The sequence below is a fragment of the Vombatus ursinus genome, unplaced genomic scaffold, assembly GCF_900497805.2.
Source record: "Vombatus ursinus unplaced genomic scaffold, bare-nosed wombat genome assembly UNPS02014825.1, whole genome shotgun sequence".
In the NCBI taxonomy this organism is placed as follows: Eukaryota; Metazoa; Chordata; class Mammalia; order Diprotodontia; family Vombatidae; genus Vombatus; species Vombatus ursinus.
The window spans coordinates 51,869-77,267 of NW_020954603.1; the positions used below are offsets into that span (position 1 = coordinate 51,869).

The 25,399-nt window shown below is 57.0% G+C and overlaps 4 protein-coding genes across 14 annotated transcripts in view; 2 read left to right on the forward strand and 2 right to left on the reverse strand.

Annotated features, from left to right (window-relative positions):
• The first annotated feature begins 108 nt into the window (after positions 1 to 108).
• Positions 109 to 2,170, forward strand: HPDL (4-hydroxyphenylpyruvate dioxygenase like). Its single transcript, XM_027838241.1, has one exon. It carries the CDS (start codon positions 312 to 314, stop codon positions 1,488 to 1,490), a length of 1,179 nt encoding a protein of 392 aa, XP_027694042.1. The 5' UTR covers positions 109 to 311; the 3' UTR covers positions 1,491 to 2,170.
• A 4,732-nt stretch (positions 2,171 to 6,902) lies between these two features.
• Positions 6,903 to 12,634, reverse strand: MUTYH (mutY DNA glycosylase). 5 transcript variants are annotated; one of them, XM_027838223.1, is made up of 16 exons: positions 12,560 to 12,634; positions 11,201 to 11,463; positions 10,766 to 10,893; positions 10,636 to 10,675; positions 10,470 to 10,543; positions 10,196 to 10,237; positions 10,037 to 10,108; positions 9,399 to 9,512; positions 9,205 to 9,302; positions 8,891 to 9,035; positions 8,721 to 8,802; positions 8,269 to 8,460; positions 7,879 to 8,018; positions 7,656 to 7,805; positions 7,527 to 7,568; positions 6,903 to 7,130 (listed from the first exon to the last, which is right to left on the reverse strand). In XM_027838223.1, exons 2-16 carry the CDS (start codon positions 11,265 to 11,267, stop codon positions 7,017 to 7,019), a joined length of 1,500 nt encoding a protein of 499 aa, XP_027694024.1. In that variant the 5' UTR covers positions 11,268 to 11,463; positions 12,560 to 12,634; the 3' UTR covers positions 6,903 to 7,016. The 5 variants fall into 5 exon arrangements, with proteins under 5 accessions (XP_027694024.1, XP_027694022.1, XP_027694025.1 ...); XM_027838221.1 differs by having other exon boundaries at positions 12,554 to 12,601; XM_027838224.1 differs by lacking the exon at positions 10,766 to 10,893 and having other exon boundaries at positions 12,554 to 12,601.
• A 189-nt stretch (positions 12,635 to 12,823) lies between these two features.
• TOE1 (target of EGR1, exonuclease) lies at positions 12,824 to 18,016 on the forward strand. 7 transcript variants are annotated; one of them, XM_027837979.1, is made up of 9 exons: positions 12,824 to 12,937; positions 14,766 to 14,977; positions 15,333 to 15,466; positions 15,589 to 15,629; positions 15,971 to 16,067; positions 16,162 to 16,320; positions 16,478 to 16,737; positions 16,835 to 17,009; positions 17,093 to 18,016. In XM_027837979.1, the coding sequence occupies exons 2-9, from the start codon at positions 14,932 to 14,934 to the stop codon at positions 17,693 to 17,695; spliced, it is 1,515 nt and encodes a 504-aa protein (XP_027693780.1). In that variant the 5' UTR covers positions 12,824 to 12,937; positions 14,766 to 14,931; the 3' UTR covers positions 17,696 to 18,016. The 7 variants fall into 7 exon arrangements, with proteins under 7 accessions (XP_027693780.1, XP_027693781.1, XP_027693782.1 ...); XM_027837980.1 differs by having other exon boundaries at positions 14,814 to 14,977; XM_027837981.1 differs by lacking the exon at positions 14,766 to 14,977.
• A 383-nt stretch (positions 18,017 to 18,399) lies between these two features.
• The window catches only part of TESK2 (testis associated actin remodelling kinase 2), a 149,525-nt gene continuing 142,525 nt past the window's right edge, over positions 18,400 to 25,399 (reverse strand). The window contains exons 6-11 of the mRNA XM_027837977.1: positions 23,112 to 23,194; positions 22,890 to 22,974; positions 22,436 to 22,519; positions 22,241 to 22,327; positions 19,972 to 20,089; positions 18,400 to 19,839 (exon numbers count right to left, since the gene is read on the reverse strand). Of these exons, the coding sequence (XP_027693778.1) occupies positions 19,109 to 19,839; positions 19,972 to 20,089; positions 22,241 to 22,327; positions 22,436 to 22,519; positions 22,890 to 22,974; positions 23,112 to 23,194 (1,188 nt within the window). The 3' untranslated portion in view covers positions 18,400 to 19,108. The remainder of the gene's footprint in view (positions 19,840 to 19,971; positions 20,090 to 22,240; positions 22,328 to 22,435; positions 22,520 to 22,889; positions 22,975 to 23,111; positions 23,195 to 25,399) is intronic.

Sequence of the window (25,399 nt, forward strand, 5' to 3'; positions counted from 1 at the left end):
CACACACACACACACACACACACACACACACACACACACTACCCCCTCCTCTTTCCGCTTGTGCCACCTACACTGCCCTCACTCCCCCTCCTCCCCGGGCAGCCCTCAGCCCGCCCCTCTCCCCACTCCTTAGGCCCCACCTCCGCTCACGCGCTGCTTTCAGCCCCCTCCCAGTGTTTCAAAGGCACTCTAGAGGACGACCCCGGCCAAACCGAGAATCTCAGCTCTAGCATCGTGAGACCTAGAGCCGTCTACTTGGAGCCTTCGGGAGACGGGGAGCTCACTACCTGTCGGGCTGCTGGTTTGCCGCCATGGCTGTCCAAGTGGGCCGTCTCTGCCACATCTCCTTGCACGTGCCCCGCGGCCAGCCCCTGGCCCGGGACTTGCAGCGTTGCTTCGGCTTCCGGCCCGTGGCCGTGCGGGAGTCCGGCGGCTGGCGCCAGCTGGCCCTGTGCAGCGGGGATGCCGTGTTCCTGGTGAATGAGGGCGCGCCGGGCACTGGGGGCAGCCGCGAGGGGCCCCTCTACGACTTGGACCCCGCGCACGCCGTGCCCACCGCCTCCAACGTGTGCTTCGAGGTGGCCGACGTGCGGGGCGCCGTCGGGGCGCTGCGGGAGCTCGGCTGCCCAGTGGCTGTGCAGCCCCAGGCCGTGGCCGACGCCCAGGGCACAGTCACCTACGCCGTGGTGCGCTCCCCAGTCGGTAACCTGAGCCACACCCTGCTGGAGCGGGGCGCTTACCGGGGGCCCTTCCTGCCGGGCTTCCAAGAATGCGGCCGCCCGGACGGCGACGGCGACGGCCACAGCCAAGGTAGTTGGTTCAGCCACGTGGACCACGTAGCGCTGGCCTGCCCTCGGGGCAGCTCGGGCGCGTGGCTGCGCTGGTACCAGGAGTGCTTGGGCTACCGACGCTTCACCCTGAGCCCGGCCGATGACCACCCTGAGCAGGGCTTGGAGATCCGGGCTGGCCCGGCCGGGGGCCTCCGTCTGGCTGCCCTGCGGGCGCCCCCGGGCAGTGTGGCTCCTATGCTGGTGCTGAGCGAATCGTTGCCAGGCCTGCCGGTTGCCCAGGACCAGGTAGAGCACTTCCTGGCCCAGCACGGGGGCCCGGGCCTGCAGCATGTGGGCCTCTACACTGGGGACATCCTGGCGACAGCCCGTCGGGTGGCCCAGGCCAGCGGCAACCTGGTGGCCCCTCCTGCCACCTACTACCAGCAGGCTGGCAAAGTGGCCCAGATCTTGGCTGCGGGCCAAGAGGTTGGGAGGCTGGCCGAGCTGGGCATCCTGCTGGACAAGGATGGAAGGCAAGGCCAGGGTACCAATTACCTGCTGCAAGTTTTCACCAAGCCCCTGTTTTCCGAGGAGACCTTCTTCTTGGAGCTGATCCAGAGGCAGGGAGCCACGGGCTTTGGCCAAGGCAACATCCAGGCCTTGTGGGAGGCTCTGGAGGAGCACATGGCCGCTTGCCAGCGGGCTGGGGAGCCCCGCTGAAGAAGAGAGCCTCCTCGACGGAGCTGGATCCTGCTGCCCTGTCTTATCTTCCGTGCCAGCCTTGGCTACATTGGAACCCTCCTGGTGCAGAAGCCCAGCCCCCTCTCAGTGGTGTGTGGACACAGCCTTACCCACCTCTACTTGGAGGGGCCTGAGAGTCAAGGACCTGGTTCAGTCCTGTCTTCCTCCCACCCCCAGCCCCCGTCTGCCCTATCCAAGGGCACTAGCTGAGTCTGTCTTTCCAACTTGAAACCCTCCTGGCATCCTAACGAATCGAGATGGTTCACATCTGAATTTCTACTGGAAAGAGGTCCCAGGGCTTCTTCCTCAGTGACCTTGGACTTGATCCTTCCCAGCTATGGGTCCTTGTTTTCTCCTCTGGGATAAAAGCTCCCTCAGGTCCTTCACCTTAAATCCAGTGACCCCCTGACCTTAGCCCCACTGTCCCTGGCAAGTGCCTAGCCTGAGGTTGTACAGGAGCCTTCACCTTGACCAGGTGTAGTAAGATTGGCACAGATGCTAGTGCCTAGGAAGCTGCCAGGAGCCAGGCACCTGCCCAAGAGCCGCCCCTAAGTTATAAGGGTGGGGGGCAGAAGGGAGGAGCCGCTCTGAACCTGAGGGGGAGAGCCCCTGGGATCTGGGTGAGACATTCTTGGGGGTGGGAAAGGGGGTCTCGCCGCAGCCGCCATACCCTGTCCTTGGCTAATAAAGACCTTAAAAGCTCTGCTGCCAGATTGGCTTTATCTCCTCCTCCACCCACACCCCCATTGGGGGCGGGGTAGGGAAGCAGGGGAGGGCGGCCTCCGGTGTGGGCAGAGGGGACTTGGGAGACTGGGTGTTCGAGGAATCTCGGCCCGCCCTAGCCTGGGCGTGGCCAGGTTGTCCTGGGCCGTTTTCAAGCGCTGCTAGTGAGTTGCCTCTGAGGGAACCTGGACTGGTAGGTTTGGTGTATAAGTGATTAATTAGCTTGTTTGTCTTCCACTTCCCCCGGAGCAGAACTGGGAGGAACCTGGGCTGGGATGCCACCAGCCACTTGAGGCTGAACTTGGAAGGTGGCGGAGAGTGCTAAAGATGCTGTGGCAAAGGCAGGTCTGAGATGCTTAAAGTGGAGAATGGGACAGGCCATGTGCTGCCCTGAGCAGGTGTGCCTGGGGGCCAGCCCTTCCCTGGGCTCTCCACTTCCCCCAAACAAACCTCAGCAGGGCCCAGGGGTGATTGTTGGACTTGGGACCCAGGAAGCTGGATTTCAGATCCCGCCAGAGCCCTGATCACAAGCAAGACTCAACCCTGAGCCTCCATTTCCTCCTCTGTAAGGTGTAGGTCATCTTTGTATCACCTGGCTCAAAAGGTTATTTTGAGGAAAGTACCCGGCAAAACCTGTAGCCCTAGGGAAATGTGGGTTACAACCAGGGTCATCTGCCCTGGGTGCCAGCCGTTCCTGGAGCTGAGGGACACCGAGGAGGTGAACAGTCCATTGGAGGGGGAGTTCCTGGCACAGACCCTACCTACAGTTAACGACCAGTAAGGGGCCAGGCTCAGGCACACGAGTAAAACAAATACACAGCTTGACCACATAACCCTAAAATGTTTTTGCATAAATAGTATCAAGACAGGATTAGAAAAGAACAGTGGAAATGATGAGGATGGGTTCTGAATCCCTAAAAGGAAAACACCAAAACTATTAAACTATCAGTGACTCTATGAAAACATGGCCCAAATCAGTAGTGGTATGACAAATGCTAATTAAAACACTGCTGAGGTTTCAATTTTGTGCAAATTGGCCAAGATGAGAACTGGGAACAGTCCATGCTGGAAAGGCTATGGAAAGTCAGACCCCTGATGCATTACTTTTGGCTGAGCTTTGTTTGAAATGGACCAACCTTTCTGGATGTAGGGAAAGTGACTAAGTTGTACTTAATGACCTAGTAGTCTCACTACATGCACCAATCCCAAGGAAGGCAGAGTCAGAAAAGGTCCTAATATATACCAAAAGTGTCATGGAAGCACTCTGGGGTAGTTAAAAAAAAAAAAGGGGGCACCCACAAGATTCATAAAACGGATCTATGGATGTTCAAAGACAGCTGAGAGTAGGAATACTCTTATAATGATTCGCTTTAATGAAAAATGAATTTATTATAATTTAATAATCTCTAAAATAATAAATTCCCTGTAATAAATAAGAATGGCTGTACATATAACTCCAAGAGTCCAATTCATGACCCCATTTGAGGTTTTCTTGGCAGAAATACCGGAGTGGTTTGCCATTTCCTTCGCCAGCTCATTTTACAGATAAAGAAACTGAGAAATGGTTCAGTGACTTGCCCAGGGTCACACAGCTAGTAAATGTCCAAGGCCAAATTTGATCTCAGATCTTCCTGACCCCAGGCCAGAGCCACCTAGCTGCCCCAACAAAGGATATGCTATTTCACTTCACAAGAATTGTAAACTAGTAGACTGTAGAAACATGTTCTCAATCATGAATCTCCAGAAAAATTCCAATGAGCCAGGCCTGCTGGGACAAGCATTCCCATTTTTCTAGAGCTTCAAAGTTTGCAAAGTACTTTCAGAAGCACAACCCCTGGAGCCAGGAAGCCCTGGGCTCACATCCTGACAGTGAGACCCTGACCCAGTGGTTTAGCCTCTCCCTGCCCCAGCAGAGAAGGGGCCCACCTGGATAGGCTGGGAGACTTCTCTCCCTGGGAAGCTCCCTACTGTAGGAATGAGAGCAAAGGCCCAGCTCTTAGCCTAGGAATGTGCAGCGAGAAGGGATGAGCAATGGGCTTGGGAACCCTATACACAAAGCAAACAGAGCTTATCCAGGCTTGCAAAGCTCTTACATCTCTTTGGACTGTCATGACCACGCTGGGAAAGAGGGGTTATCATTACTTCCCTCCCATCTTCCCCTCTTCCTCTACTGCTAGTGAGTGTCTGGGGCCATATTTGAATTGAGGGCTTCCCCAGTAGAGGCCCTGTGCTCTATGGCACCACCTAGTGGCCCCTAAGAAAAATCACTGGGGAGTGGCACTATGCTAGGAGTAGTTGAAGGTCCCAGAGAAGAGATTTGGAAATAGACTTCCTTTCTCACTGCAAAGAGGTGGGGGGCCAGTAGGGCGTAATACTGCATGCACTGTTGGATGAAGTTTATGTATCAGATATTTTTGCTCACTTGCATTTTGTCACACGGGAGGGTTCCACCTGCAGCTGGAAAATAAACAAGACAGCAATAACATTTTTTTAAGCAATCAGGCGCTACAATGATATTCAAACTGTTTTCAGGGCCTAAGAGGATGCAGTTCTTAGGATGCCTATGCCTAGAGTCATTCTAGAAGGCTTTGCAACCTTGACACTGAACCCCAGAATCTCAGGGTTGGCAAAAGCTCAGGACGTAGGCCTTCAGCTTCCGGGGGATGGCAGAGTTCAAGATGGGGGGAAAGGCCAGATTTCTATCCACAGATGTGCACACTGCTACCCTGCTGGGCAGGGAGGCCAGTCCAGGACTGGCCCTAACCTGAGTGGATTCTTTGGATCCCAAACCTCTGCTTGTCAGGCTTCCTTCACACCAAGCAACAGAAGCAAAGGGGCTGACTGGGACCTGCTCTCTCCTCCTCCCAGGATACCCCAGGAACAAAGCCCATCTCTCTTGCCTCTGATGGCAAACTCAGTGAGATTTCAAAAGCAAATGCCTTCTTTATTACTAAAAGGAGAGACATTTCTCATGACATTGCCTTTTTTTTTCTGCTTAAATTCATACCCTAACCTGCCCTTTTTTTGGGGGGGTCAGGCAATGGGGTTAAGTGACTTGTCCAAGGTCATATAGCTAGTAAGTGTTGTGTGTCTGAGGCCGCATTTGAACTCAGGTCCTCCTGACTCCAGGGCCGGTGCTCTATCCACTGCGTCACCTAGCTGCCCCCTAACCTACCCTTTTAAAACTGGTTTCTTTAACCAGAGAACTTTGATTGTGGTTGGCTGCTTAAAAATTATGTTCATCAGCCCTAACAAAGGAATTATCTAGGTGGATCGAGCATTGAGCCTGGAGTTAGGAAGACCTGAGTTCCAATCCAGACTTAGATACTATCTAGTTGTGTGACCCTGGGCAAGTCCCTTAACCTCAGTTTCCACATCTGTACAATGGGGATATTAATAGCATCTATCTCCCAGGGTTGTTGTGAAGATTAAATGAGAATAACGGCAAAGCTCTTAGCACAGTGCCAGGTACATGGTGACCAATACTTGTTAGTTATTATTATAAGACAAGCTCCTGTTTAAATGATTAGGCCCCAACTCCAACTAAATAATCACGTTTTTCTGTGAACATAGGCCCCAACTCCAACTAAATAATCACGTTTTTCTGTGAACAGATCTGCATCCCAGTGCCCGTGTCAAGCCTGCCCTTTTGGGTAACAAAGGTACAGTGCTGGAGCAGCCTTTTTCAGACCCAAATCCTGGAAGAGCCCTGCTGCCCGCTTCTCTGTGAGATCTTCATCTGGGAGCACCCTTGGGCTGCAAAATCCTGGGTTAAGTGCCCAGTGAAATCGATTCCCTTCCCCCCAAGGCAAGGCCTGCACATTCCTGGAATTAACCAGGAGGTTTTTCTACTTAAATTCCTGACTTTCCGTTACGATAACTGGCCTGATTACAATTCTTTCATAAAACTCTAGCCTTTCACCCTTCAATGCATGTCGCTGGGGCTGCTGGGCAGCAATCCTGAGCACGGTGGCCTGCTTTGGAGGCCCGTGGGACGTGTCTCTCACTCCTGGTACTGTCTGTGGGCACAGGAGCAGTCTGGGGGCAGAGATGTGCCATCATCTGTGCTCATGATGTGACCGTCCCCTACGATTCCACCACCTGAGGCACACTGGAGAAGGCCCAAAGTTACTGAGTGCCAGCCCACCCTCTGAACAGAGACCACCTCTACAGCCGTCTCCCCAAGTGGCCATCCAGCCGCTGCTCTGAAGACCTCCCAGGCCAGGAGTCTCCTTACCTCCTCCTAACTGGCTCCCATGGAAAAAGAAGGGACCTTCAGTAGGGCTGAGACCCAGGCATGTTTGTAGAGCAGGCACAGAGATGACAGGGTGCCTGAGGCCCGGAGCCCAGAGCAAGGACCTTGGTACCTGGGATGCATGATTGTACTTCCTCGCTCCCAAGTAAGGTTGCTGAGTCACAGACACCTGGCGGGGCTTGGCAAAGAGGCCTGGCTAGTGTGCCTGTAAGGAGGTGAGCTGCCTGGCCAACCCTGCCCTGATTACAGGGAGCTTTGGAGCTGCGTGGCCAGGCCTCTATCCCCCAACAGCCCAATTCTGAGCAGCCCTGGCTCTTCCTTCAGGTGTCCTGGGCACCTTCTCTTCACCTTCTTGGAAAGAGAAAGTAGTAGGGAGAGGGTTCAAAGGGCAAAAAGGTGCTGGAGAGACAGTCTTTAAAAACAAATCCTTTATTTACATAATATGAGTCTCACTGCTGACCTGCAGCCAGGTTGAGGGGAAGGGAGGGGAAGGGGCACCTGCCCCGTCCTCAGGGCCCTGGGGCCAATCAGGGGGCAGAAGTTGGCTTGAAAAAGGCACCGAGGGTCAATTGTCGGCATTGGCGGCCAGGCCCAGGCCCAGGGCCTGAAGTGGCAGGATCTTGGGGACTTTTGGATGAGGCCTGTGGGGGAAACCCGGAACATGGGGGTCCCTGGCAGCCAGAGGAGACTGGGAGCATGGAACCCTCATGCCAAGGCTCTCCCAGTGTGCCAGGAGTAGCTGGCACAGTGTAAAAACAGGACTGGGTCTGGGGCAGAGAACTGAGGTTCTGACATCAACTTACAAAGGGACTCTGGATAAGGGTCTTGATGTCCCCAAACCTCAGTTTCCTCCTCTGTCAAATGAGGCCAGTAATCCACCCAGGTTCCTTCCCAGGTTTTTGGTGAGGCTCGGGCTCAGTGGGTAAGGAAGTGGGGCTGGGCTTGAGGCAGACTCAGACACTCCCCAGCTGTGTCCCCTGGGCAAGCCTCCTGCCCTCCCTGGGCTCCTACAATGCGGTGTGGGCCCAGGAACTCACCTTCCTATGCCCTGAAGGCTGGCCCTCAAACAGCTGGAGAACCTGCCCGGGCAAGAAGCAGGAGGTGGGTGAATGGCCTCAGCTCCCAGCTCCACTGCTCCCCAACCTGTCCTCCCCGACCCCCACTACCTTCTTCATGGCCGTAGACACAGCGGCCGCCTGGAACTCAGCCCGGCTCACCCAGCGGGCACCCGATGGGAGCAGGCCCTGGGGCTGCTCTTCCAGGGCCAGGCTGTATACCACGTAGGTCTGCCGGATGTGGGAGAAGACATGGACCACCTGGGGACAGCAGGGGTGAGCAGGGGCTTCTGCACAGCAGCTGCACAGAGCCCCCTCCTGCATCTCTGCTCACCTCGCCAAGGCACCGCAGGCTCCTCAGGGGGAGGGGGCCGCGCACCCAGGTCTGCAGTGCCTTCACAAGTGCCCGGCGCTGGACGGACTCAGTGCCTTCTGCTGGTACAGAGGGGAACTCCCAGAGGCTGGCCAACAGGCCTGCAAGGAGGGCAAGCAGCCGTCAATCCTTCCTGGCCACCCCCGCTGCTTCCCCCACCTCCAATGCAGAGAGAGCGCCAAGTGATCTCAGGGGTCATCTAATCCATCCCCTACAGAGGAAGAAGCTGAGGCCCAAGAGGCAAGGACTCACCCAAGGTCATCAGGTTGGTGACAGGATTTGAACCCAGGCCTCAAGAGTCCAGACCAGTGCCTGGTGCGCTGACCCTGAGCCTTTGCCCAGCTTTCATACCTGAACTGGGCCTCTGCACCAGCAGGAAGCGGCTGGTCTCAGGGCCCGGCTGCTGAAGGACACAGACAGCCACCCGCTGCTCCCGGGGGGCTTTCCGGGCTGGCTGGCGGGGAAAGTTGACCACACCAAGGTCTTGACGCCAAGGCTCTGATGGGGGCAGGCACAGTGGACACGAGCCGGCCCTCCTGGGGGCTGGACATAGAGACGGGCTGGGGCCAAGGTCTGGGAGCAGGGGGACGGCTCCCCAGCCCAGCCCAGCCCAGCCCAGCCCAGCCCAGCCCAGGGCTGCTCCCTCCCTCCTGAGGCCAGTCCCACATCCAGACATTGGGTGAAACACGAGAGGAGACCCCACGAGTGCCTGGAAACTGCGAAGGCTGCCCTACGATGGGCCAGACCTTCGAGGGCCTGGCAGGGGCTGGGAAAAGGTGACTGGGCCAGGCCCGGCCTCTCACCACACTCCTCCACTTCAAGCGTCTTCTCCTGCTCTGGGCTGCCCAGCAGCCTCCGAGACACCGCTGCCTGCACCTTCTCCACCTGCCATTGAGGATACGGCACTTGGAGAGGGCTCTGCGGCCCCCTGCTCCCTGCCCGCCCCAGGCCTCCCTACCCCAGGGGTGCTCACCCTCTTCTGGGCCTGACAGAAGCCCCGCACGGGGCACTTGGGGCACAGCGGACCTCGAGGGGTGCAGACTGTAGCGCCCAGCTCCATGGCTGCCTGGTTGAAGTCCCCTGGCCGGGCTGGGTCCACCAGCTGCTGGGCCAGGCTCCTGCCACACAGCTCCTTGGGTTAGAGCTCCTGGAGCCCACGCTGCCCCAGAGAAAGGCCACCTCCCGCCTCCCATCACTGGCTGCCCTGGACTGGGCAATGCCAGGCTCCACTTCCATTTACCCAGCACCTGCCCCCAGCCCCAAGCACAGGCTGAGCCCTCAGCCTACCAGAGATGCTGAGTGACTGAGGGGCTTCTCGGGTCTGCCCCAATGGCTCGTACGCGGCACAGGACACGGGTCACGTTCCCATCCACCACACCGGTCACCTGGCATGGAAACAGCCAACTCAACAGCCTCATCCCTCCTTGCCCTGGCATTCAAGCCCCTCTCAGGTAGCCCCGCCCCATCCTCTGCTCCCTGACCTGGCCAAAGGCGATGGAGGCGATGGCCCCAGCTGTGTAGCGGCCCACCCCTGGCAGCAGCTTCTGCAGCATGTTTGCTGTGCGGGGTACGTGGCCCCCCAGCTCCTCCACCACCTGGGGGGAACACCCAGAGTCATCCCTTGACAGGGTTACCATAGGAACCTTCCCACTCTCTGACGTGGCCTGTCCCCACCTTTACATGTAAGGAAACTGAGGCAGGGAGGGAATACTTCCAAGGGCACGAGCTTGAGGAAACAGGCATTTACACAGCCCTACTGTGTGCCAGGTGCTGCGCTAAGTGCTTTACAAGAGTTATCTAAGTTGATCCTCACACCAGTCCTGTGAGGTAGGTGCTATCATGACCCTCAATTTACAGATGAAGAAAATGAAGCACAGAATAAGTGACCTGCCCAGGCTCACACAGCTGGCTGAGATCTGAGGTCACATCTGACCACAGGCCCAGTGCTCTATCCACAGCGCCAGTTTGTGGCCTCTTGGCGGTGCTAGGTCAGCAGGATGAGTGGGGCAGGGCTCCAGTCAGACCAGGCCAGGGTCCGCCCAAAGCTCTTCCAGCCTGGGGGTCTGGGCTCTGCCTCCCCCGGCCCTCCAGGAGCTGCGCTGGGGGCCCAGGCCTTCACCTTGCGAGCGCCTTCCTGCAGCCGCCGGCCCCGTGAATAGTAACCCAGGCCGGCCCACAGCTGGTTCACCTCCTGCCAGACAAGACAGAAATGTACATGTCAGGGGACCAGGAAGACCCCTGAAGGCCCAGCCCAACTCCACCCCCAAACTGTTCTTACCTCCAGGGATGCCCCCGCCAAGTCCTGCAGTGTTGGCCATTTCTACAGGCCCCAGGAGAGATAAAAGAGATCATCTGAGGGGGCAGCACCTCCCCACTCCCTCACTATGGGGGTAAACTGAGGCACAGGGGAGGCTTCTACTTTGGGGTAATGTGGGTTTATGGTCTCTCCCTCCAGCCCTGTGCTGGGGATGCCGGGGCAGACACTCAGGGACAGGCTGTCTTGGCTGCGTGGGGGTGGGGGTGGGGGACACTGCTCTGGCCACAGACATCACCTGCATCCATCTGGTATAGTAGCCAATAACTGTGGCGACCTGGGTCTGCTGGAGCATGATCTCAGACACCCAAACTGCAGGCAGGGGTGGGGGCAGAGTTAGAGCAGAAGTGGTGTGACCACCCGCCACCCACGGCATCCAGTCAGGTCCCAGCCCAGGTTCTCACCGGAGTATGCCCTCCTGTCCAGGTCCAGCTCTCCCGCTGCCTGTGGACAGTTAGGGGGCAGGAGCTCAAGCAGGAGGTTGACCCCCTCTCCCGCCTCTGGCCCCATCTCCTCCATCCTGCCCACACATACCCTCCTCCTCCAGGGCAGGTCCCGCTTGGCCTGATCATACCAGCTTAGGAGACTGGCCCGAAACCTGGTGACCTCATCAGCATCACCAAACAGATGGTATGGGGACACCTGGCTGGGGGTCCCTGGGCCTATGGGGCATGGATAGGAGATGCCTCAGGGGTCCAGCCAGCATGTGAACTGGGAATCACCTCTGCCTCTGTTTCCTCTTCTGTAAGAAGACCCCCGTGGGTCAGGGCCCACCCTCCAAAGTGCCTCAAGGCTCAGTGTTCAGGGAAAGGTCACGTGGGTGACAGGGGATTGAGGGTCTTCTGACCCTGCTGTCCCATCTGGCCTTCTGGTCCTGAGCCTCTCGCCTTCCCGAGTCCCTCCTGAAGCTTGCTAAGTCTGTGGGTGGCAGGGGGGTCCCCTCAAACTGAAGCAGGTAGAGCACCCCACCTGCGTCTGGGCTGGGCTGCTCCCCATGCCTCTGGCTGCCTCCCCCTGCCTTTCGGGGCTTCCTCATGGCCAGCCGGGGATCCGGAGGTCAGTCCTGGGGTCTCTCTGCTCAGCCCCAGGGGGTCGGACTGGCTCCTCGTGGACCCCAGGCTAGGTGGCGCCCAGCAGGGGCCTTGTTCTGCTGCTCACACCCGGCCTGCCTCAGGCTCCGGGCCACAGACCTCCTCTTCCTCCCTAGATGGGCACACGGACGCAGCTCTGACCTAGGGCAGAAGGGACAGGCGCCACTGGTCAGTTCAGTCTCCTCATCTGTAAAATGGAGATGAGGCCTGCAGTCCTCCCCTTCCTCCAGGGCTATTGTATGTGAAGTGCTTTGTAGCCTCAAAAGCACCACAGAATACCAGTTAACTATAGGTCAAGGACCTAGTAGTACCCCTGAGGCCAGACAAGCTGGTCCCTGGATGTGACATGCCATCTCCAGCCTCTGTGCCCTTGCCCAGGCTGTCCCCTCATGCCTGGTGCACCCTTCCTTCTCATCTCCCCCTTAGAGAATCTGCATCGTTCACTTTTGTCTCCCCAGTAGAGACCAATCTGGAGGCCTCTGCTAAAAGCCCCCTGGATTGAATTCACCTGAGAGATAGCAGAAGACCAATTCCTCACTGCACAGAGGGGGCAAGAACCAGCCAAGGGTCACAAAAGGTGAGAAAAACCAGAGCAGGCCTCCCCGCCCCCACCGCCGGTGTCCTTCGGTCTAGCGACTCCACGTGGGCAGGGGGCATGAGCCCCATCCCCCGAGGCTGGAGGGCTCAGTTCTCATCTCTGTGCGCGGCCTCTCCCGTCTCCACCTCGGGCTCCCCTCTCCATGCACGATCGCCATCCCCGACCCTGCCTGTGCCCAGGAGGCTTCACAGAGCCCCTTCTCTCCCCTCCCCCCCTCCCCCCCTCCACCCCAGGACGTGGCTCGGCCCGTCCGGAGGGACACCTGCAGGACCCCAGGAACGTCGAGGGCAGGGTCCATCTCGGCTTCCTCAGTTTCCCTTTCTGTACAAGGGAGGGGGATGGTGCCTTCCCCAGGGCTGGGGACGCGATAGACAGGAAGGTTTGAGCGCGAATGTGGACACTGGGGGAGGAGAGCACTAGCGAGTTATGGGGGGGGGTCCAGCCTAGGGAGATAATGAAGGAGAGAGCGCCAGCGCTTGGGGGGTGCTGATGGGGGAGCCCGACGTGTGGGGGTGAACCCAGCGTGGGGTTCATCTAGCTTAGGGGGGAATGGGGAAGGGGTGGCGGGGGGGGGAGTGTTGGGGGAGGGGCACCCAGTGGGGGGCACATGGGCGCCTGGACTCTTCCCTTTACCTTTACCTCTCGCGTTCCCGCGGAAAGCCTCGAGGAGGCGGAGAGCTCTGGCCAATCACAGCCCGATTGTAGCTCAGGGCGGGGTCTCGGCCCGGGAGCCAATGGGCTTCCAGCGCACGCCAGGCCCGCTGCGGGACCTCGAGGTCCCAGCCTGCCCACCTGTGCGCCTGCAGCACTGTTCAGCGCACGGAGCGTTAAGAGGCCGGAGTCGGGCGCTCAGGCAGAGCTGCCGGCAGCTCCACGCGGAAACGGAGGCCCCGCCCTAGGCTGTTGAGGCGTTGTGGCGGCTGGCGCAGAGACGGAGACCGAGACGGAAAAGGAGGCCGAAGTCGAGGCCCCGGAGTCCCCCAGCACAGTCAGGGACCAGGCGAAAGAGCCAGATAGGTGAGGGCAAGAGGAGAGACCAGGACGGGGAAGGGCCAGGAGGGGGCGCGGCCGGTCTGGAGCACGCAGATGCGGGCGGGGAGGCGGACGGCGGTGGGGCGGAGAGTGGTGGTGACTACAAGTCCCAGCGTGCACCGCAGTTTCCTCTGGCTGTGGGTCGCTGATCTGGGGGCGCTTCTAAGCATGTCGGGAGCTGTGGCCCTGGGGACAGCGAGGCATGGGGGCCTCTCGTAGTCTGAGCGGGAAGGTCCTTTGACACCACCCCTACCCATTTGACAGATAAGCAGGCGGCGCAGAGAGGGGAGGGAGCTCATCCCAGCGTGGAGGGGGTATCTTTGGCAGGTGGGGGGCACCTCCTCCCTGGAGTTCTCCAAGCAGGGACTGCCCCACTACTTGTGTGGGTTGGACTCGACTTGGATTAGTCATTCCCCTTTCCTGGGCCTCAGTTTCCCAATCTGTAAAATGAGGGGGATAAATTGGATGAGCCCCGTGGCCAGTCAGAGGAGGGGCCCGAGGCACACGTTGGGCCCCTACATGAGCTGGGGAGAAGGCACGAGCCCTTCCCCTCCCTGGGCTTTACTCTCCTGAGGGGGTTAGGTTGGAGGATTGAGTCATTAAACACTTATTTCTTTATTTTTTTTTAAATTTTTTTTTGCTTAGGCAGTTGGGGTTAAGTGACTTGCCCCGGGTCACGCAGCTAATAAATGTCAAGTGTTTGGTCTGAGGCTGGATTTGAACTCGGATCCTCCTGATTTCGGGGTCGGTGCTGTATCCACTATGCCACCTAGCTGCCCCTTATTAAACACTTACTAATCATCTACTGTGTGCCAGCTGCTCCTCTGTGGGGGGTGGGGGGAGATGCTGGGTCCTAGCAGGGGGAGGGTTGGGGCAAAGCAAGGGAGGCCAGGAAAAGAGTCGGATTGTCAGAGGGGGCGAGGCAGCCCAAGGGTGGCTCCTTGTGCATTTAGTAAGTGCCTGCTATGTGCCAGAAAGACAGCTGGACCTGGGTTGTGAAGGACTTAGAAACAGCAGACAGAAGTTTGTAGGTGTCTGATTGGAGGCCCAAAGGAGTGGTCACACAAGAGTCAGGATTCGAATCTAGCTCCTCTGACCCTAGGTCTGGGACTCTTTCCTCTCTAGGGCAGTTGTAGAGCTCAGGGGAGAGGCTGGGGCTGGATATCGAGAGATGTAGGCGTTGTCTGCATAGAGACGATTGAAGCCAGGGAAGCTGGTGAGCCCACCAAGTGAGATGACCAGAAGAAGGTGCCAGGACACCTGGCAGGCAGGTGAAGCCTGGGGAGCCGCCCTCCCAGGAGTGTTCTTAAATGCATCAGATAGGATGGCTAAAGGGCTTCTATGGAAACACAGTTGTCCAGAGGTTGAGAACAAGTTCTCCACCGCAGGTTAGGAATGTCTGGTGTAGAGGGACAAGGGCCTGGCCGGAGCTTTTGGGGATGGCTGGTGTTAGAGGGCAGGATGTAGAGGAAGATACAGCACAGGAGACAGCAGGGGCACAAATCCCTAGAGAGACCGTGTTCCGAGAAAGAAAGTGATGGCTACATGTGCATGGTAGGAGCCAGCTCCATTGGGCCTCCTGCTTCCGGTTCTGTAACAGGAAGCTGAAGCACTTCCTAACTGTGGGACCCTGGACAAGTCACTTAACTTTTCTGCCTCATTTTTCTCATCTGTAAAACAGGGATGATTGCAGCACCTGCCTCCCAAGGTTGTCGTGAAGATAAAACAAGATAATACTTGTAAAGTGTCTAGCAAACCTTAAAGTGCTATTTAAATGTAACCTTTTATTATTGTGTTATGGTGTGACTCCCAGGCCCTTGCCCTTCCCCATCCTGGTGGCCCTCCTCTGTACACTTTCCAGGTTATCAATGTGCTTCCTAACCTGTGGTACTCCAGAGGGCATCTGACCAAAGCCAGAGACAGCTGGACCGTCCTGTGTATTCCTGGAAGCATTGCCCCACTGAGGGCAGCCCAGGATCATGGGAACTTGCAGGCCACTAGCACCCCCAGATCTTTTTATACCAGGTACTCTGGCAGGCCTCCCTATTTTATCCTTGTAGAGGTGAGGCTTCACACCCTGGCCCCCTTGAATAGCCTCTTGCTAGGCTGGGCCCAGTGTTCTAGCCTGGGAAGGGCCTTTTGGACCCTGATTCCCTCATTGACAGGCATGCTGTCTGCTTTGTCCAAGGCATCATGAAAGTGTGAAGCAGCCATTGGGCTTTCCTTTGGAGACTTCCCAAGCTCATGTTTTCATGACCACTCCGGGTTTCACTAGCATCTGGCTTGGTTAGGGCATTTGGGGAGTTCCCTGTCAGAAAGAAGGAGGCTGACCCATGGAGTGCAGCTGGCCTGTCTCCATCATTCTCCTTTCTCCCTTCAGGTGAGGGCATGGAGCTCCCAGAGACATCACATGTTAGGGTGCCTGTGGTAGACGTGCAGGTAGACAACTTCAAGGACATGTGGCCTTCCATCCTACTGGCAATCAAGACAGCCAGCTTTGTAGCTGTGGACACGGTGAGGGCTGGGGGAGGGTGGCCCAGGGTGGTCCTGGGTGGCTCTAGCAGCTGCCCTGGGCTGGGCTGGGCTGGCTAGGACAGGCTGTGTCCCTCATTCGTAGCCTCCTCTGCTTCCCGCAGGAGCTGAGCGGTCTTGGGGAGAGGAGAAATTTGCTGAATCAGTGAGTTAAGTCCCTGTGCTTCCCTATGTGCATGCAGGACCCAGACCTCTTCTACTGGAGCTCAGCCTTGGAGCCTGCTAGGAGTCGGTCTGTGTGCCCTGGGGAGGAGCCTTCCTGGGCAGTGGGCGGTAGGGTCCTGATTGGGCTTTTCTTTTCTTTTTTTGTGAGGCAATTGGGGTTAAGTGACTTCTCCAGGGTCACACAGCTATTAAGTGTTAAGTGTCTGAGGCTAGATTTGAACTCAGGTCCTCCTGACTCCAGGGCCGGTGCTCTATCCACTGTACCACTTAGCTGCCCCCCTTGATCGGGCTTTTCTTACCCAGCATCTTCTGTGTCCTCAGTTGCATCGAAGAGCGATATAAAGCTGTGTCCCGAGCAGCCCGATCACGTTCTATCCTCTCCCTGGGCCTGGCTTGCTTTAAGAACCAAAGGAACAAGGTAGCCTTGGGATGCATGGGACCAGCCGGGGACGGGGAGGGGGAAAAGGGGTGGCAAGCCTAAGGCCCCGCCTCCCCCTCTGGCTCTCTCCCAGGGGGAGCACAATTACCTTGTGCAAGTGTTTAACCTCACTCTGCTGTGCATGCAAGAGTATGTCATCGAGCCGCAGTCAGTGCAGTTCCTGGTGCAGCACGGCTTTGACTTCAACCGCCAGTACACGCAAGGCATTCCTTACCACAAAGGCGACGACAAGGTAGGCATTCTGCCCGGCCCCCTTGTGCCTGGAGCCCAGTAGAGGAGGCTCTGCCCAGGGCCCAGGTGACAGACTGGGCTGGGGGCCCCACAATGGGGCGTGAGTTCCTGGGGGAGGTCAGGGCAGAGGAGCCACTCCTGCCTCTCGCGGCTCCCAGGGGGATGAGAGCCGCAGCCAAGGAGTCCGGATGCTGTTCCTGGAGCTGATCCGCGCCCGCCGGCCGTTGGTGCTACACAATGGACTGATCGACCTGGCCTTCCTCTATCAGAGCTTTTACGCTCACCTGCCAGACAAGCTGATCACTTTCACTGCTGACCTCTTTGAGATGTTCCCAGCTGGGATCTATGATACCAAGTATGCTGCGGAGTTCCACGCCCGCTTTGTGGCCTCCTACTTGGAGTATGCCTACAGGAAGTGGTAAGGGAGCCCAGCCCTGCCTGGGAAGTGGGCTCGAGAGCCTGGCTGGGGAGGGGTGTGGAGGCCCCGACAAACACAGCACATTTGCTAATTGCAGTGAACGAGAGAATGGGAAGCAGCGAGCTGCCGGAGCCCCCCACTTGGTCTTGGAGTTCTGCAGCTATCCATCCAGCATGGACGCCCACATTGACTACCGCTGCTGCCCCGTGTCCGAGGCCCACACCCAACTGAGTCCCAACCTCTCCACCTCTAACATCTGTGATACCTTCTCTGTGAGTGTCTTCCCTGGGGCGGGCAGGGGGAATCAGAGGAACTGAGAATCTCCTTTGTTCTTGCCTTCTCTCTTCTCTTTCAGGCCTACGGCTGGTGTCCTCTGGGCCTACAGTGCCCTCAGTCCCATGATGTTGACCTCATCATCAGCACAGATGAGGCCATGGAGGACAAAAGGAAGCGGCGAGGGGGCCGGCGGAGGAAGCGGTGGAAGGGACTGCCAGGCCAGCCTGGGCCCGTGCCTGGGGAGGGGCCAACCCCCCAAAAACAGACCTGCAGGGAAGGCCAGGGGGCTGAAGTGGAGGATGGAGCCAACCCTTTAGAGAGCGAGGCTGAGGACATGTCTTTGTCTGGCCTAGAGCCGTGCTCCAGTGAGGACTTGGAGCCCGAGCCAGAGCTGGACTTAGAGCCTGGGCAAGGAGCCGGGCAGAGCTCTGGGTCTCGAGGGGCCACTGTGGGAGGGGGGCTACACCGTGCTGGCTTTGATGCCTTCATGACAGGCTATGTCATGGCCTACGTGGGGGTGAGTGGGGGTGCGGAGCCCTGCAGTGAGCCTTGGTTGCCAGAGTGCCACAATAAGGTGTATCTGAGTGGCAAGTCTGTGCCCCTGCCCATAGCCAAGAGCCACTTCTCCAGGACCTCCAAAGCCCACAGTGAGAAGATGAAGCTGGCCTGGGGCAGCAGCTAAGCCAATCTCCTTCCTGCCCAGCTCCCAGGCCTTCAGGCAGGAGGCTGGGCCCCTGGACTTCTCTTCTCTGACTGGCCCTCGCACCCTCCCCACATACATGTGGAAGAGTGTTGTGGTTAGCACCTGGATCGGGACAGTTAAAGCCTGAGGTGACAGAGGCTTGTGGCCCATTCTGGCCAACTGGAGAGAGGAGAGCAGGACTCCTGTGGACAGCACCCCCTTCCTGGGGGCCCAAGAAAGCCAAGTCTGACCAGTTACCTGCAACTCTTTTAATTTTTAAATCTGAAAGCAACTTGGCAAAGTTTTACAAAAAAAAAGAAAAAAGAAAAAAAAATTATGAAACAATTTAACCGGCTTCATCTTTGGTTCTGCTTGCGGCTCCACCAGAACAGCCCTTCCCTCCTGGCCACCCCTCCCCTCAAAACAAACTCATTTGCTTGACACGTCCCTAAACATACACATTAGAAATGTGGTTTGCAAAGCCGGCTTGGGCAGTGTTAACGCATGGGGCTGGGGGCCCAGGAAGTGGCCAGAGCCCATGCTCCTGGTCACAAGGTGAGCTATTTACAGATGGCCAAGTTTTAAGACTCCTTCATAAATAGGAAAATAGACACGTCATCTGGACAGTTCTAAATGTTCTAAGTTCATGAAACCCAAGTTTAGGCAGCCCTGCCAGGTCCTGCCTGCCCTCCCCCCCACCCCCCCTTGCATAGAATCCATCCTAGGGACAGTAGGACTGGAGCAGTAAGTGCAAACGAGATTTGAAATTCAAGTGTCATGTACTGGCAAGAAGTGTCCACGTCCTCGGGTGGGAGACTTGGCCCTCTCCCCTCCTGCTGCTGCTGGTTTGTCCATATCTGCATCAAAGCTTAGCTCCAGACTCCAAAGAGGAGCTTATGGCCCCTGGAGACTTGCAGTGGGGCCGGAGAAGAGACCAAGGGACTAGCGTGACCACCCCCTGCCCTGTCCGCAACTGACTGAGCTGTGCTGGGAAGTGAGGAAGGCTGCTCCTTTGGCGTCAGCTGGGAGGGATGGCCCATCTGGTCCCCAGAACAACCAGAAGATGGGATTGGTGAGGCGGTAGAGAATGCTGGTTCAAGGTTTGGAGGGCCTCGGTAGCTCCCAGCCTAGATTTTGGTTTAACTGAGGCTGAGCTCTGGACCAGTGATAAGTGTCTGGCTCTCCTGGGCCCCACTCGAGGCAGGCTAGCTGCCTGTGCCCACTCTGTCTCTCCCCATATACCTGCTCTTCTCCATTCCCTGAGGAGGGGCAGGATGCAGCAGGCCTCAGCTAGGGCTGAGGTGGACAGAAGGCCCAAGACCACGGAGCCCAGGCTCAGGTTTTGTAAGAGGTTGCCCTGAACCAGAGTCTCTGGCCCCCTGGTCTGGAAAGGGGGCCAAGCCCTGGCCAGGCTCACCCATCACATTCTATCTGCCCTTGACTGCCCCTGCTGCCTGCTGCAGCCCCAGCCGGGCTGGGCAGCAAGTTCTGGGGCACCTGGGAATCCTCCACTTCCATAGCCTCTGGGGCAAGGGGCCCAAAGCCATTCTCCTCCTGGGAGCTTACAGTACAATAACAGTCCATGGCTTCTTGTTCCGAAGCATGTGAGGAGGCTGGGCCCCGGAACGGTGGGATCTCTGTGACCCCATACTTAAGGCTGCTGAGTAGCCGCAGGGGGCCCTCAAAAGGGGTCTCCTCTCGTCCCCCAAAGGGGCCAGCCGCCTGCTGCAGGAACTCAGGGCAGCTGGGCAGAGAGCGCCAGCGGCGGAGAGGCGCAGCCACAGGCTCCTGCCATTCTGCAGGAAGCCGGCCGATACCCCCACCAGAGCCCCCGGGCCCTGGTGCGTCCAGGTCAAACACCAGAGAAATGACTGACTTGCTGGGCATGTCAAAAAATTTGATTCTGCCCCCCTTGAGGTCCTGGCGGGCACTGAAAGGATTGATCTTGGGGATGTGGGTCCCTTCACCACGGTGGGGCACATAGGAGGGGTCGAGCACGCTCACTGCACGTGGGGCTTTATGGCTGAAGATGTCTGACTGACTTCGGGACAACCAGACGGTGCGTCGTGGGCGAGGAGACTTGGGCGGAATCTTGTCGTCCAGGGAGCTCGGCCGCTTCACCCCGGGGCCCTTCTCCAGGAGGCCTGGAAGGATGGAGGCCGTCAGCCTCACTTGGCCGCCTGTTCCCCAGCTGCCCTCTCCCCCACATCTCCCATCTGCCAGCTCCCTCCCTGCCCCAGGGCCCGCTCCTCCTCGGGGTTCCTGCTGGCTCTCACCCTTGGCAATGGACACAGGCTTGCTGTCTTTCTCCAGTCCTTCCTCCTGTAAGCAACTCAGAGTCTCTTCCAGGGTCTTTACAATTTCAGCAAAGGGGGGCCGGAGCTTTGGGTCCATCTGTGAACACAGCAGCAGGAAGTGGGAGGGGGTGGGACAAATGAACCCCACTGACCCGCAGCCATCCCTCCTCTGGAGCTGGGGGAAGGGTTCTGTCCTCAGCGGAAAACTAAGAATGACAGAATTTCAGGGCCAAGACGGTCTCCGTTCAGCCATTCCCACCCCAACCTCAAACATACATCCCCTTCCATTTCTGGAGGTATCACCTCTCTCATGAAGCCTTCATCAGGGCCAGGCAGGGGCTAAGCTCTAGGGCTGCAAAGAAAGGCAAAGAATCCTTGCCTTCAAGGCACTTACGATCTCATGGAGGGAAACAATGGAGAAATCACTGTATATAGAAGACATTACTGCTTGCTGTGAGGTGGGCCTCACAGAAGACAACAGAAGTCACTTTCTCATTCTGAGCCTCAGTTTCCCCCATCACAAAATCTTATCATAGGAAGGGAGCTCAGTAGGAATAAGACTGCCCCCCCCATTCCAGAAACAAGGGGCCTCTACTTGCAGACCTCCAAGGACAGGGAGATCACTACCTCTCAAGGCAGCCCATACCTCTCAGGGATGGCTCTTATCACTGGAAAACTCTTCTAGACCACCAAGCTCAGTCGGCCTCTCTGTGGCCTTCTCCCTTTGCTCCTGGCCCTGTCCTCTGGGCCAAGCAGAGCAAGGCTGACCCTCCTCCATGACAGCCTCTCAAATACTTGGAGCCAGGCATCCCCTGGGTCCTCCCTGAACGTTCTTTCCAGGTTAAGCATCCCCCGGGTCCCTCCCTTGAGCCTCCCATGGCATGAACCCCAGGTCCTTCCTCCTCCTGCCTGCCCTTCTCTGGACACCCTCCAGCCCATTCAAAGCCCTTCTCAGACCACTGTGCTCCAGAGGAGGCCTGACGGGGCCTCACCTCTTTAGTCCTGAATGCAGCCCCACAGCGCGCCAGGTTTTGTCTGCCTTAACACACTAGTGTGTGAGTGAGATTCTGGTCCACTAGGACCGCCAGTCTCTTCCAGACAAGCTGCTGTCTGTCCAGTCAGGACTCCCACTATCCTATACCTATGAAGGTGACTTTGGAACCCAAGTGTAGGCCATTTATCCCCCAGAATTTGACCTATTGTCTTCTTTTAGCTTCAAGCTCTGTCATCTGGTGTGTCCACTACCCCCCGCTCCAGCATGGGCTCATCTGCTGTTTGATGAGTGTGGCACTGATGCCTTCACCTAACCAACAACCCAGGGCCATGCACAGTCAGTCAACAAACACTGAGGAAGTACATGCTATGTGCCAGGCACCGTCCCTGCTCTTAGGAGCTCCCAGGTTGGGGGGGGGGGGGTGCAGGTGGGGAAGACAGCCTGTGAACAAGTATGTAGAGTCAAGCGCCATCCAGGGTGAACTGGAAATAACCACCAGAGGGTGGGCGCTGGCATTAAGAGGGCTGGGGAAGGCTTCCTGTAGAAGGTGGGATTTTGGTTGGGGTCTGAAGGGAGCCAGGGAAGGCAGGAGGTGGAGATGAGGAGGGAGAGTGTTCCAGGCCCAAGGGACAGCCTGAGAAAATGCCCAGAGCCAAGAGATGGAGTGTGGCGTTCATGGACTAGCCCGGAAGCTGGTGTCACCGATGGAAGAGTGTATAGATGGGTAACATAGAACAAGACGACTGGAAATGTATGAAGGGGCCGAGTTATGTCAGGCTTTGAACACCAAACAAAGGATTTTGTGTTTGGTCCCGGAGGTGATAAGGAGCCACTGTAATTCACCTAATACCGTAAATTACATATTTATTTAGCATGTTGTCTTCCTCATCCATCTGTTACAGCGGGGACCATGTTTTTGCCTTTCTTTGTACCCAGAACACTTTGCACAGTGCCTGTGAACACTACACATACAGCAAATGATTAATAAAGGCTTGTTCACTGACTGACAACCTGGTCCCTCTTGGACCTCCCAAGAGTAGCCGTGGATTCCCTGGACGCCCTTGGAGGTACACAGAGGCAGACTACACACAGTCGTTAGCCATCAGAGCTGTCCACAAGTGACATGGGCTTCCTGGTGAGGGACTGGATTGAAAGGAGGATTGTTGGTGAGAAGACTGGTGCTCAAGGACAGGTGCCCCACCCAGGGGGTCTGAGCGCTGGTTGCGGCCATGGAAGAGCAGAGAAGGAACTCACATTGCAGCAGTTGAAGGCGAGCTGCAGGAAGTCTGGGGGACAGTCTCCCACCATGTGCTGGAAGGCGTCATAGTCCAGGCCGAAGTTCTGTGAACGAACACGGAGGAAGCTGATGGGGATCTATGACACTCGGCCCTCCCAGGCCCTGGAGAAAGCACATCCCCCCCAACCCACCCCGGCCGGGGGCTTGCTCACCTCTGTCCGGGGCAGATAGTCTGGATCAGCCTGGATTCGGGCAATGATCTCACAGAGGATGATCCCATAGGAGAACACGTCAGCCTGTAGAGGGGATGATGGGAATGGTAAGTCCCCCACCCTGCAGCTCACCATTTTCCCAGATCCTGCACAGTATATCCACCCTTATTCAAGAAGCCACATTAGGAGGTGATGAGCCTGGGGAGGACACCCAGGGAAAAAAGGGCAGAGCAAAGCAGCAACACCCCCCCCCCCACCCCAAGCTACAGGCCAGACCGGGCCCTTCCAAACAGCCCCGGCAAGCCCCCATGTTGGCCACCACTCAGTCTGTGCCTCCTGCTGCCTCTCCAGGGACCAGCTCCTGAAAGGAATGTCTGTTTCCCTAAGGTCCTGAGATCAGCTCAGCACCAACACTAGCCTCCCCAGCCCCTGACACGGGGACCCTCACACTCACCTTCTCATTGTAGGGCTCATCTCTGAGAACCTCCGGGGCCATCCAGAAGGGGGAGCCCACCACTGCCAGCTTCTCACTTCCTGCACTGCGGGAAGGGAGAGAGAGAGTCACCCAAAGAGCCGCAGAGACACCTAAAGACGGCTGGCAGGAAGCACAGAAGCTGGGCAGTCGCTCGGAGGTCATAGGAATGCCGAGGCCTTTCTCTTCAGAGGGGTCACCTACCTGCAATCAGGAATCTTCTCGGCCAGGCCAAAGTCAGCCACCACAGCAGAGTAACCGTTCTCCTCACTCTTAATCAGGCAGTTCTGCATTTTGCAAAAAGAGGAGAAACAAGATAGTGGAATCTGACCCTCTGAACACACTGCCCTCCCTCCCCCATTGTAATGGCATGTACAGGTGGGCCTGGGCACCCAGGATCGATGGATTTCAGGGATTTCATTCAGTCTAACCCCCTCATTTTACAGATGAGGAAACTGAGGCCCAGGAGGGGATGTGGGTTGTCCAGGTGCTGCACAGCTGCCTCCTTGCTACTTCAGCCTGTCTCAAGCGAGTTGCCAGGCTATGCACGCTCCCCTCATAATCCCATTTGAGGAGAGTCTATGAACACCTACAGTCGAGTTCTTTCTATCCCCTTGCCACAGCTCCTGGCTTCAAGGAAATGGTTCTGGCTCCACATGAGGACCAGAGACCCAGTGAGAGGAAGGGGGAAACTGGGGCTCTCAGGAGAAGTGAGTTCTGCCATTGCTGAGCCTCCAGGCCCCCTGACCCTGAGAACAGAACCAGCGATTAGAGCGGCTCAGCATGCGCTCACTCTAATCCCTGCGGGATCCTCACAAGGACGTGAGCCTGCCTAAGCTCCCCACCGGTTACTGAAGTCAGCACTCCAGCTGGGCACGGTCTGGTCCTAACTGGCTTGTCAATCTTTCTCACCACTCTATTCTAAGAACTCTGGGAATTAGCCACAGCAGCCTGCTTGCTGAACAGATATGCCCGGTGCTTTCCTTTGTAGGTCTGGCCCCCTAATCCGTCCTGTTGTTGTCTCCACTGCTGCCTCTTCCCATGAAGCCACATATGACCCCGTTAGCCCCTGAGCTCCTAAAGCACTTGGACCTCTCCGTTACTTACGAGCTGTAACACATCTTGTCTTCCGGGCCCTGTTAGTGGATTACCTGCCATAAGACCAGGAGCACCCCATAAACAGAGGAGAGCATTACTCATCTCTGGAGCCCTCAGGGCACCTTGCATGTGGTAAGCAGGTGCTCAAAAACATCTATTCTTTAACAAGCTTTAGATGGCTACTGGATCCAAGGGTGTAGGAAGAGATTCAGAGATAGTCCAGATGGTCTAACAGTGGCCATGACATACAGTCACAAATAACAAATACGAAATAGAAAAAGGTGAGACAGGCAAAGCACAAAGGCCCAGGAGGCCTAGGGAAGGAAAGCTCACATATAACAAGGCCACCAGTGAAGCTTGGCTTGAAAGGACGGGCAGAAATTCAACAAGTGGGAATGGTGGCAGGGAGCAAACAGAAAGCTAGCTAGGGCCAGGAGTCACATAGACAAAGGTGCAGAGGAAGGAATAGCATGGCGCATCTGGGCAATAGTGAGGTGTCATATTGGCAGAGTCAAGGTGTGGGGAGCACAGATCACTGAGGGTCTTGGGAATGCCAGGTGGGGGAAAGCTGGGGTTTTTCTACAGGTAATGGGAACTACTGAAGGCTTTTCAGCAGGACACTGCCATGGTCAGAGCTGGATTTAAGGAACTGTTAAGCATACAGATGAACTTTAGTATTTTGCCAACTGACTTGCAGCAATAACTGGAACAGCCTAAGAAAAACGACATCCAGAATAGCCCAGTTCAGATTGAGTTGCCAAGAGGCTGGGCCCCCTGCCTGCCATGGCTCCCCCCACCTCCAGTGCAGGAGCTGGCCAGCTCTCCCTGCCCTTGAGGAAGTCAGGGCCAGGATGGATGACTCAGCGTGTCAGTTCTGGGGCCAACGAAGCCCCATCTGACCCCAGCTGGTTCTTTGGGCCATACTGTACATCTCCCTGGGCACCTACCAGTGGAGCCCATGTTTCCATTTCTCCTGCTGACCCAAAAGGAGCCAGCAGTTTTGTTTTCTACTTCTCACCACCCAAACTGGCAGCCTAGGCCTTGCTCACTGGTTCCCTGGGGGCATGGCCCTGACCACTTGCCAGGGACGTGGGCTCCACTCCAGCCTTCCTAAGGGCAGCCGATGTCCCCATTCACATGTGGCCTGCCAAGAAGGGGGAGTCCATCAGATCTGCGCACCCCTGATCCCAGTCCCCAGTGTTACATTCTCCTTCTATCACCCCTAAATCTCACAGGAGAGACTCTTCCCTTCCTCTGTTAAAACACCAAGTTCCAGGACTCAGGCTCTGGCCTTCAAGGCCAGATCTAAAGCCTTGTTGTTTATGCCCCTTGTGAGGCAGCTTGGCCAGTGGTGACTATCTACAGAGGGGCTCTCTCTCACTCTTTGTTATTTT